This window comes from Centruroides sculpturatus, unplaced genomic scaffold, assembly GCF_000671375.1.
Source record: "Centruroides sculpturatus isolate CEXI.00-Female unplaced genomic scaffold, Cexi_2.0 scaffold1089, whole genome shotgun sequence".
Classification (NCBI taxonomy): domain Eukaryota; kingdom Metazoa; phylum Arthropoda; class Arachnida; order Scorpiones; family Buthidae; genus Centruroides; species Centruroides sculpturatus.
The window spans coordinates 127532-140178 of record NW_019385345.1 but is presented as its reverse complement, the minus strand read 5'-3'; the positions used below and the strand labels follow the sequence as shown (position 1 = coordinate 140178).

At 34.6% G+C, this 12647-nt stretch overlaps 1 protein-coding gene across 2 annotated transcripts; it reads left to right on the top strand.

Annotated features, from left to right (window-relative positions):
- The first annotated feature begins 587 nt into the window (after window positions 1–587).
- On the top strand, window positions 588–11218 carry LOC111637910. Of its 2 annotated transcripts, none has more exons than XM_023383514.1 (2): window positions 588–682; window positions 10037–11218. In XM_023383514.1, the coding sequence occupies exons 1-2, from the start codon at window positions 655–657 to the stop codon at window positions 11080–11082; spliced, it is 1074 nt and encodes a 357-aa protein (XP_023239282.1). In that variant the 5' UTR covers window positions 588–654; the 3' UTR covers window positions 11083–11218. The 2 variants fall into 2 exon arrangements, with proteins under 2 accessions (XP_023239282.1, XP_023239281.1); XM_023383513.1 differs by lacking the exon at window positions 588–682 and adding an exon at window positions 5972–6119.
- The last annotated feature ends 1429 nt before the right edge of the window (window positions 11219–12647 follow it).

Here is a 12647-nt window from a genome sequence, read left to right as displayed (position 1 = left end):
CGATATCAGTGACGCAAGAATCGCCACAAATATAATGATAATTGTGCAATTGTTTGTGTTTTTATTTACAGCGGTATTATTATAAATATACTATGGTGTGTAACTTTATTTAAGTATGTATACTCACACACTGTACAAGTATGTAAAAACGAAAGATATCTTCGATAGTTAAGACACATAAACCTACGAGTGGTGAATATAGAATCTATATATAGAAATATTTACTCTCGTTTAAAGAGGAGTGTTATACCTGTGTTCCTTATTTATGAAAACACATTTTTTTTTGTTTTGTTTCTATGCAGTGTTTACATGTAACCCAGTGTTTCTCAACCGGGAGCGATATCGCCCCCATGTGGGCGTTTTGTAACAATTTCTATTTTGGAGGGCGAAAAACAATTTTCTGGGCGATATAGTAAAACATTATATTAAGAACAATTAGATATTTTATTCGTTATATCGTACAATAATTAAACAAATAACATTATACTAGTCATTAGTCTATTTAATGAAGTACGAATTTGGCATTAGCCTTGGCCCTAGGCATCGGAATTTTGAAGTGAAGGGGGCGATCATTCGTTAGAGGTTGAGAAACACTGATGTAACCGGATATTTTTTTGAAAGGAAATACATTTCCTGGAAGGAGTATAGATAATAATGGCGGTTTCGTGCTCTCAACAGATTCGTAAGTAGCTGCATTAAATATTAAATTACTTTATAAAAATCGATTAAAGTGTAAGATAGAATACGAAATTAGTATAATTCTCATTCTCACCATTAAGGAGAATATAAGTAAATGGTCGTGTATAATTGTCAACCCTCTAAACAATCTAAAGCATCGACGATTGTCGTCGTAATAACTTAAAAATTAATAATAGAACTATGGGTTAGATTGAAGCAAAAATATTCCCTCCCTTAGACTTAGTTAGACTATATTAACGAATAGACATAGACGTATCTACATGTAATTTGACACGCTAAAAAGTTTACTTCGATCAACCGTTTAAAAGTTACGAATGACGTTTTAGTTCCGGTTATTTTTTTCGTTTTAGAACGACTTTATTAAGAAGCACGCAAGCACTCATCAATATCAATAAAATGAATTACTTTAATTTACCATAATACATTTCATCTATCAGAAAAAGCGACATTAGAAATGCTAAAACGGTGTCGTTAGCGTGCGAACGTGACAACCGTTAGGAACATCGGATGCAGGGAAATTTCCCTGATCAGCGAGGAACATGTTGAGCGTGACGTCACTTCTAGAATTTCTACACCCACGTGGGCGGATAGAGAAATAGCTGATACGGAAATATAATTATTATAAAAAGAGTGTTTTATTTTAAGAGGTATACAAATTTAAAATGAAATAAAACACGTAAAAATAATGTTAATGTTGGCTTTATTTAAGAGATAATTTTAAGCCATTAATGTATAAACATGATTCCAAGCTAATGGCCGCCACAACTGGCTCGAATGAAGCGCAATCGGTAAGTCCAATTTCCGACCGCTTTATCGAGCAACTGGGGCAGTATAACGCGGCGAATGTTGACTTCCAAGTGGTCCAATGTCTATGGTTTATCGGCATAGACTAGTGACTTCTCATATCCCAAAGTAAGTAATCCATAGGTGTGAGATCACACGATCTCGAAGGCCAGTTCACAGGTTCTTTAAATGTTTCCCGCAATAAATTGATGGCGTTACGCGCTGCGTGGCATATTGCGCCATCTTGTTGAAACCAAAGCACTGCCGCATTAATACCATTTAACTGAGGAACGAAGAAGTAAGCAGTCATGGCTCTATAGTGCTTTCCACTGACGGTAACATTCTGGAATGCATCATCTTTAAAGAAATGTGGGCAAATGATTCCACCAGCCCATAAAGCACACGAAACGGTGACTTTTAATGGACGTAAGGGATTCTCAACAAAGGCTTCTGGGTTTTCTAAACTCCAAATTCGGCGATTCTGCTTATTGACAGAGCCGTTCAACCAAAAATGAACCTCATCGCTGAACAAAATTTTGCGTTGAAAAAGATTGTTTTCGGCCCATTCATTGAACGTACGGCGCGCATAATGGTCACACGGTTTCAACTCTTGCACAAGCTGAATCTTGTAAGCTGGTAAGCCAAGATCTTTCCTCAAAATCTTACACAAAGTAGATGGGCACAGCTCCAATTGTTGTGCACGATGGCGAATCGACACCTCCACGACACTACGCTCCACAGTAGCAATGACTTCTTTTTTGCGCACTGTATGGAGTCTTTGTGGATGCATGTTATCAACTAGAGTGTGCGTGGTGCGAAAACGATCTATGGTTTTTCGAATAACTTGCTCGGATGGACGATTATGTCGACCGTAAAATGGACGTAGCGCACGGTAAGATTGGCGAACTGAAGCATGATTCTCAAAATAAATTTGCACAATTTGCAAGCGTTATTCTGGCGTAAGTCCATTCCTGGTGAAATGGCAAAACGTACTGAAAACAAGTCAACTGTCAAATCGACAGTCACTAAATTTAAATTAAATTAGATACAATGTTGCCAATTCAAAAATAAACATCTGGCAACATGTTTCGTCGGCATGTTTAAACACTAATGTCATAAAATTATCTTTTTAAATAAAGCCAACACTATAGTCATTAACATTATTTTTACGTATTTTATTTCATTTTAAATTTGTATATTTCTAAAAAAATACCTTTTATATTACTTAAAACTAAACTAAAATACTGTATTTACTGACAAATTTAGTTTTTCCCGTGTAGGTTTTAAACATTAACGTCACTTTAGCTCTTTATCCCTAGATATTGTCTGTTGTGTACTCTAACATCAGAACCGAAGCAACAAGTCTCCAGCCATAATTGCATTTTATATCCATTCTTTTCTCAGTATTTTGCATCTCAGGGTTCAAATAGTATGCATTATAAAATTGCAATAAGCTTAATTTTGAAGATAAAAACAAGTTTTAAAAAACAAATTGTAAACGCTAATAACTAGTATATTTCCGTGTTCTCTCCACGTCTGCAATGCCTGAATAGGGCCAATTATCCTTAAAAGTCTTCTCGGAAGGCATTCTTGCAGCTCTTCGCGTGTAATTTCGTATGGTCAAGCAAAAAAGCTTTAGCCAGCTTTTCGGAGGATCACGCAATAACCTCCTTAAAAATAGGTACAATGTCCATTCCCGTACGAGATATGGCAACGACCGCTCTATATTTCCCCATTCCTTGACCTTTAACCACCGAAATTTAATAACCTCAATCTCTTAATTCCAAATATATTTACAAAATTTTAGAAATTTCGACAAAAAGCATGGATGTTTTTACGCTTCAAAAAGAGTAAACGAAATCGTGCTCCCACACACTAATCTCCTACTTATATACAAACTCTCCTTTTTTTTTTCATTTAACGACGTTTGAAGTCCCCTGAGTCTAAAAATATGAAAATCTCAGGAGTCATTTTTTGACTCACGTGGAGCACATTTGCAAAACTTTTAATACAAAGAAGCCTAGGTTGGGTCATGGAGTAAAGATTTCAATGTTATTCTATCTTTCCGTTGTGTCTCTTCAAACACCGTTACATCGTCAGTCTTTTTTCTTAGCTCTTCATCGATCTTTTCTATTTACCTATTTTTGAGCCTAAAATTCGTTCTGATTGATGGATTAATACTTACTTGGAGCCGAGGACAGGTTATTGCACTTCTAACTGGGTCAAATGGAGCTTGTAATTTGTGGTAAATCTGTGGCTAAATATCTAGAAATCCTATAATAATGTCATACATAATAAAACATAACGATATTCGCAATTCTTGAATTTGAAGTTCTCGGGTTCCAGCTCAAATGAATGCGTGCTCCCGAACACTCAACTACTGTACGAAATTATTACACTGGAAATCTAACAACCCTACGACATTTTAAAATAAAAATTCCTAAATAAACGGTCTTATAGGTGTTATAGGAACCCGTGTTATAGGAGAGTCGACTGTATTTATTTAAAAGTTAAGTATCGCTTTTCTTGTCTTTCAAGTTTTTACTGTGTACAATTTTATAAGTACAGTTGTCCCTCTATAGTCCGACGTTTTTTAATCCGACATGCTCAGTAGTCCGACGCACCTCCCGTCAAGGTACCCGTCCCCGTTACGTGTCTGCTTGCACAGAAGCATGTCGCGATGTGAATCTCCCCATCCAATTTTTACACGATGACACACATTTCGTGTGTTTTATGTGAGCAGTTCTGTTCGAACAGTTGGAGTAGAGAATATTGTAAGTTACTGCTAGCAAAACAATGAGAAATATGTAATTATTTTCGGTAATCCGGACACTTTTGGTAATCTGACACACCTTTGGTCCCATACCTGTCGGATTATCAAGGGGCAACTGTATTTCATTTAGAAAGAAGTAACAGTAACTTGCGTAATTTTCGCTGTTTATAATTTTTAACGTAAGTGCAAAGCATACTCCAGTATAGTCTTTTGGATCTGTAGTAATGATAGCGAAAGTATCATAACCACAAAACATGTCTCTATAATTTAAAAATAAAAGTAAAAGTACTTTTATTAGATGAACTATCAATATTTATCTGTATCTCATCTGGTTACTGCTTCTTCTCAGTCCCATCTGTTTTATTTTGTTCACATATTATCAGTTTTATAAATATTTACAAATTTGATAAAATGTACTGTATATAATTTTATCTCAAACTTGACACTATTTGTGGCCCTTTTGATTTTAGTCGTATCAAACTCAGTTTTCTAATACAGTACAGTTAAACCTCAATTTAGAGCCTCCAATTGTTCTCTACGGAGGCTGGCGCTAAATTGTAGGCCCTCAAACAACGAGAAGTATATGTGTATATGTATTAATAGCGTATGTACACAAATATGTGTTTGAGTGCGCAAAATTAAAGTCATTAGGCTGCAATTTGTAAAAATTGTAGACCTATAAATTTGCATTGTTATCTGTGTTTTTTTAATCTCGAGAACGGAGACAGATAAATGAAAGCCGAGATTAGATACTGAAATGTTATGATAGTAGGCCCCGATTAACTGTACAGGAAGTTCCAGTGTACTCCAGAAGTCGCTTAAATTCAGTTCAAAATTTTTCCCTAAAAAGAGTTAGATGAATGGCATGACTCTTGAAAAAAACTATGATATACGGGGGTATGATACCACTGAAATTAGTGCTAATTATTATAAACTATAGCATTTGATAATGCTATAGTGTATTATTATGAATACAATATAGCATTCAACTTCATTTAACTATGCTGCTCACACTGTATGTAGAAACTAAAACTACTGCAATAATTAACGTACATAAAACTACGAGACTTGACTGTTATGCATGTGTTCCACGTTATACGAACCATTTTGTTGACAGGAGTAACGATCTGTATGTACCCTCCATTGTTAATTGACAGATATCAGCACTTGACCGCATCGTATTGTACCTCTTTGGTTTTATATATTTTTGTCCATGTGATGTTTTGTTAACTTAAAAAATGTTAGTTAATGCTTATATTTCTTAATTTATCTTTTCGTGATAATTTTTTATTTTATTTTTATCATATTCATGCACAGTGCCGGCCCGAGGCAAGTTTTAGGATGGAGCGAGATCCTATTACGGCGCCCCCCCTTGGTTGCCCCTAATTTATACCCTTTAATTTTCTTTGCCACTGAGCGCCCCCTAAGGCTTAGCGCCTGGAGCGACTGCTCTGTTCGCCCTATGGTAGGGCCGGCTCTACCATAGGGCGAACTTATACTGATATTATTGCATGAATCATGCAATAATATCAGTATAAGTTCATTCAAGCTATAATAAGTCAACGTGTTATAAATATTCAAGTTGTGACTTTCGGTTCTGACATTTTATATAGTTTTTATTGTAATCGATAACAACTGATAAGATTAATATATTAAATAATAGTTTCGTTTTAAAATATAAATAAAGTTGTCTTATCTGATAATTATCAGATAAGACAACTTTATTAATAATCATTTATATCTTTACTCCGCTGTATAACTGGATCTCTGCTCATCGGAGGTTACATTTACTGAAAGGACTGTACTATACAGCACATAATTATGGAAGATTCTTTAGAGAATGTCTCACGGACTCCACAGTTTCGTAAGTAAAATGTCTTTTGTAGTAAATTACTTTACTAATGTCGGCCTTTTCCATGTTGAAATTTTTCTCCGTTGCGTGTGGCCGCCATGTTGAATCTTTTATTTTGCACAAACGAAATAAATATATTGAAAAATATAAAAACAAAAAAATAATAATATTTCGAAAGTTCGTTTTAATATAAAAATTATGATGCATAGCGACATCTAGTATAAAAAACGTACAGATACTGTAACGAGATATATCAAGTTTAACCCGGCGCGCCGGGTTAAACTTGATATATCTCGTTACAGTATCTGTACGTATATGATCTTCGAACCGCCGCGGCGGTTCAAAGGTCACGACCCCAATGTATGTCGGGAATAACACAGGTGAGAATATGCTCACTCGTGTTATTAAAGAATCTGTTCAATGTCGATTGCTTTTCTCCCTTCTTCAGGATTTTTCGGAAGTACCTGTACAGTAGAGCGTCGTTTATCCGAATCAATTGGGGACTGAGGTTGTTCGGATAACTTATTTTTCGGATAACCGATTATGTACGAAAAAATATATTAACATATCTCGTGTGGAAACTTTTCTCCGTTGCGTGTCGCTTCGCGTTGAATTTTCATCGATGTTAAGCCTAACGTATACTTTTTAAATAATAATCGCTACTATTGTATCGTTAAAAATTATTTCTTTATTTCTTACAAACAAACTAAATATATTGAAAAATTTAAAAACCAAAAAATATAGTCTATACTTTAGAAGATGATCTAGTATAAAAAACGTTCGATTCAGCATGACACACTGTCTTCAGAAAAACACCACACAAAAGAGCCAGTGCTGCTAGCTAAAAAACACACACCAACAAAAAAATATTGGAGTAGCCCAAGATATAGCCAAAGATTGCAGCGCCACAGCACTAGCGAAAATTTAAATTTGCCGACTGGAATGCTTTCGGATAACCGACGTTTCGGATAACCAACTTTCGGATAAACGACGCTCTACTGTAATTAATAGCATTATCATTTAGAGATTTCCACGCTTATTATTCTGAACTTGGTTTGTATGCCATTCTAAGATCGTTATTCTGACATCCTCCTACTACTACAAAAGATCTTTAATAGCAGATATTGGCATTAATCCTGTTTTTCAGAAGAAAACGTATTTCGCCGAGTTTCTTGGTGTTATTCATTCAAGAGTTTTTGGCGTTCTTCTACCGTCAGATCCGTTTCAAATTCCATTGTGAGCTTTTCAATGTTCTTTATTTCTCAGATGTGACTTTGTTACTCCTTTAGCTGCTTGAGTCTTCTTGATTATACTGTATTCTTTTTAGATAAGATTAAACTGTGGCCTACTGTAGACCTATCCACGCCATACTGCCCAGCAACATTAGGCATCTCCTGCCTACTCTCTACCTTTGCTATTATACTCTCTCCTTTCGAAAATAAAAATCGATGCGAAACTTAACGAGTGCCAGCCCGAGGATTCAACGTTAGCCTGGATCCTGAAATATAGTAATCCCGACAGTCTCGCGATTACTATAAAAGAATTGTTTCTGTCAGAAAAATAAAAAGCTGGAATTAGGGAGATTGATTCTGTTAAATCTTCTTGGTTAAAAATCGAAGAGTGGGGAGATAAAAGATGGTTAAGTTATATCTCAAGTAAGGTCAGATTAATGACGATTTTACTGTTTATTATGTTGTCGAGAAAGTAAAGCAACGTTGCTGGATGTTTTACAGTGTTGATACAATGTAGATACGTTCGTATTTGTGACATATCGAATCGTATTTCATTATTCTCTTACTTAGTTGCTCGTCAAATAGACGGGAGGAATTGTCGATCTGCCTACGTATGCCTCTCGGGAGAAAATTCTGTCGAAAAACTGGTTGCAATTTACGCGTGAAGAACACCTAGAATACTCCACGTTGCCATGAGGAGCGATCCCGCGACAATCTTGCAATTTGTTTAGTGGTTTTATTTACTCCACTACAGGCAAACGCTTCAGTTATATAATTAATTAATGTTAATCATAACCTTAAAAGCAGCAAAAGCTGTATGAAGTAAGAAGAAAAGAATAAACTTTAGTACAGTAAAATCTATTGTTATTAGTTAAAGTAAAATCCAGCAACGAGTTGCTTAACATTCCCGGCAATATTTAAAACCGAGAGCGTTGCGCCATTTTTTATGATATTTTATTATTAGAGACTTTTTTATATTTTTAATTATTATAAAATTTCAAAAAGCTTTATTTTGAAGGTTAAGATGGGTTTTATATAAGAAAACTGTAAATTCTAATGAAGCATAAAATCGTCATTAAGTCTGTCCGTATTCGAAATATGTCTATAACATGTCTCGAATACGGTCAGACTCCCTTTATTCCCCTCTCTCGACATTTAATCATTAAAATTTAAACAGAATCAATCCCCCTAATACAGAAACCTACTTGCAAAAACTTCACAAATTTTCGATAATAAGTACAGGAGTTATTAAGCTTCAAAGAAGGTGAACAAAATCCTGCCACACACAAATCCATACATATAGATAAAATCCTCAAATTTTCTACCATTTCTCGATCTTTCAACCTCCCCTGAATTCAAAAATGTAAACATTTTGAGGGTTATTTTATGATCGATCGCCATGCTTTTCCTTTGTTCTATAAAACAGCCGGGAATGTAAAAATCTTTCGGTACCATCTTTATGATGGATTCAACGTTAGCCTGGATCCTGAAATGTATACAAATTTCTGTCGCTACATCAATTGTTTCTACAATTGAAGCTGTAGCTTCAATTGTAGAAACAACGATAACAAGGGGAAAAAAGGCGGCTGGAGCCAAATCAGGTGAATAGTGCGGATGATTCAGCTCAAGAATTCCATGAGTAGCCAGAAACGCCTTCACTACTGGCAACATGGAGGTTTTAGGTCGATCATTACGGGGAGCAAGTTCAAGAGATTCGTTTACTTCACGGAAACGTTCGTACTAATCGTAAACGTACTTTTTTTGCCATTGTTCCGTAAACAGTGTTCAGCTTTTCATGAATTCTTGATGCAGTTTAACCCAACTTAAAGCAGAACTCGATGTTGATTGATTGCTCCATTTCTCGCGAGTGAAAATCGTTGCAAATACAATTCACATAATCATGCACAAACTAGTTTTGTGTATAAGTACGTAAATTGTGCATGCAACTACCACACCAAAACTAGACCCGACTTGCTAGACCAATGTCTGGGCTGAACTCTGCATGTACTGTACAGGGTGGATATAATTACAGTTTGCCCTACTCAAATCTGTATAGAGCCCGTTGTCGTTGACATATTTTGATGAAACTTGGTATATACGTTATATGGACTACGGGAAAAAGGAAAATGAAAAGATTCTATTTAGTTAAATTTTCTACCACTAGATGAAAAAATAGCATGGAAAAAAATTCCTTTGACTCTTGGATGTAGGGGATATCTGAAAAAGCGTGTCTATAGAGAAGGCATACAGATTCTGCTTGAATTGAAATCAAGCATAACAAACCATATTGCTGTAATTCCTCAAGAAACCTATCTGGCTACTGTTGAACACGCTATAAGGCATTTTGAACATGTGATTGACGCAAATGGATTTACATTAGACAAATGTGTGAATAAAAACCTATTGCGATTTTATTGTTCTGCATGCGCCAGTTTTTCACCTAGTGGTAGAAATTTGAACTAAATATTTTGTTTTGCATTTTTCTTATTCCAGTCGTTCATATAACATATACACCAACTTTCATTAAAATACGACAACGAGAACAGACTCTATACACATCCGAGTAAGTCAACTTTAATTATAACCACCCCCACCCTGAAGTTTTACTTTCCAATATCATTCAGCTTAACAATAACATTTCCATTCATCGAATTTCATTGTCATACTTTGTATTTAGAACATTGTTTTTATTTACAGTTATTCAAGAAGAATTAATCAAGAATCTGCGTGAAATAGCGGAAGCAAATGTCAATACGAAGAATACACTTTTTCAGAAGTATGCATTATGGCACAAGAAAACCTGGGAAATTATCCTCAGTTTACTTAATATTCGTGACGAACTGAAAAAGCATTCATTCGGATCAAACTGTGCCAATTTGACAGGTGCCTCTGCTACTATCTTGGGTTCAATTGCCAGCATTGTGGGAATTGCTCTCACGCCAGTCACTGCAGGAATTTCTCTGGCTCTTACAATTGGGGGAATTGCTACTGCCACAACGGGAGGAGTCGTTTCAGCTGGATCCACCATCACCAATTATGTTCTTTCTAAAAACTTATGCGAAAAAGTCAATGAAATATTTAATACACATATCAATTTCACAGAAGAAGTAGAAAGAGCAGCAAATGAATACAGTCAACTTTTGACACAATTCCAAAAGCTGTTAGAGGAATTAGACGAAGAATATTCCCAAATACTGAAATTGTTATTAGACGATTGTATACAACATGTGAATATGAGCACACTAAAATCCTTAGATGATTGGTGTCCAACTCTTTCAAAACTAGAAGAAATGGAGCCGAATAAAGAAATCATGTTGAAAGTACCTCTCATTATTCAATTAGTCAAATATGTTATGGACGATAATAATATGGTGAATATAATCAAAGCTACACCGTTAAAGAATGTATTACAAGCAGGATCTCTTGCAAGTATCACTGAAACAGCAATTTCTGCTGATCGGATCGTAAAATCGATTTCAGAAACAGGAAGATTATTCATGCTTGCTTTGAAAGAGGCAGGACTGGCAGTAAGAATAGGTCTTGGTGTCTTGAATGCCGTATTTGTAATATGGGGTTTATACGATTTGGTTACAACTTCTATTAATATCCACCGAGGATCAGAAACTGAGCAGATTAAAGAAATCGGTAGAGTCGTTAGAAATTTGAAAAAGTACAGGAAAGAAAGTAAATCAAAAGCGGTTGAATTATTTGGACACGAATTAGTAAACACAATGGAAAATTAAGAGTTATTTTAAAAAGTTTTCATTATATCGAACTGTCAATTACGTATATTCTATTCTGAAATATTAATTTACTTTTTTGTATCGAAGAATGAATAATTCGTAACGCCAAAGTTACATAATTTCAGGGAACAAAAAAGAAAAAAAGCCGTAAAAATTTGATTTAGATACGTAAATTTTAATAATATCGTAGTGTTAATTATGTGTATTTTCGGATTTTAATGGGCGAACTTTACGTACAGTTTAAGTCAGTAGGTGATGTTGATGATTTATGAGGTTTTCATTCCACGTCATTATATATGCAATACTTATCAATGTATACGTGGCTTGTATAAATGGTTCCTGATGGAATGAATTCAAAATTACTGAAAAAAAACGATTAAATATATATTGTTTTATCATATAAAAATTATATAAGAATACAAATTTATTGTTTCCTTTTTCTTTATCAGAGGAAATCAATGAAATGAGTTGAGTCATAAGAAAATATAAAAAAAAGACAATGAATAAATTACACGAAACATTTTTGTTTCATTTTTAAATATCACAATTCTTATTTTTGTTAAGTCGTATTACTAATTGTTTGCTTTGATAATGTTTATCATTGATTAATATACTAGCAGATGAGCGGGAAAAATATAACAATGACAAAGATTAAGATTAAAAGTACGAAGTTTCGTATTTCTAACATTTCTATTATATTACATTATAGTACATCATTTATATAACTGCAAAAGTTATCTTACGTAAAGATTTATCACACCTAACACATTTAAAAAGTTCTTTAAATTGTGTACAGTAGAGGAATAAAGAATTATTAAAATGTTAGATTGGTCATTTATTGTGATAAACCCCTGTGTAAAATAACCTTTGTAGTTATATATATCAAATAATATAATAGAGCAAACAGTAAAACAAAAACCATATAAACAGTGTGGTGAGATTAGCCTACCATTGTTACATATATCGTGATACCCGGACGGTACGAAATGACACAATTTCATTCGTCAAGTAGACAACAATTGAAAATACAATATTTTAAACTTTTTCAGGTATATTTTTTCTTAATATTAACTGTACGAAACTGTTCCATTCATAGCCGAATATCAAATGGTAACCTGCCAACCAATCAAATTTTGCAACAAACAAACCAAATATTTAAATTCTGTACTCTAGAAAACCACTTGAAACATATTTTGTGCTCAAAGGTACCTTGTATTACCTTGTAATTTTTTTTATTCGAATGCCATCATACATACTGCTGGTCTGATAACAAGAGACACTGTTGCAGAAGGGAGTTGGAATTTGAAAAAATTGTAGCCTATAAATTCTCACTGTAGTCCCCTTTGTGTCTGCCTAACTTTCCTTCCTTGATCTCGAGAAAGAAGTTAGGGTGTTGAACGTCGAGACAAGATGTGGAAAGAATATGGACCCAGGAGACCAAGGATAATTGTAAGAACTTCTGGTATGAACCGAAACTCACATCACTTTAATTCAAAATTTTACCTGAAAGAAGCTAGCTAGATGACCAACACGACTTTATTGCTAACAGGGAAAAAATGATGTAC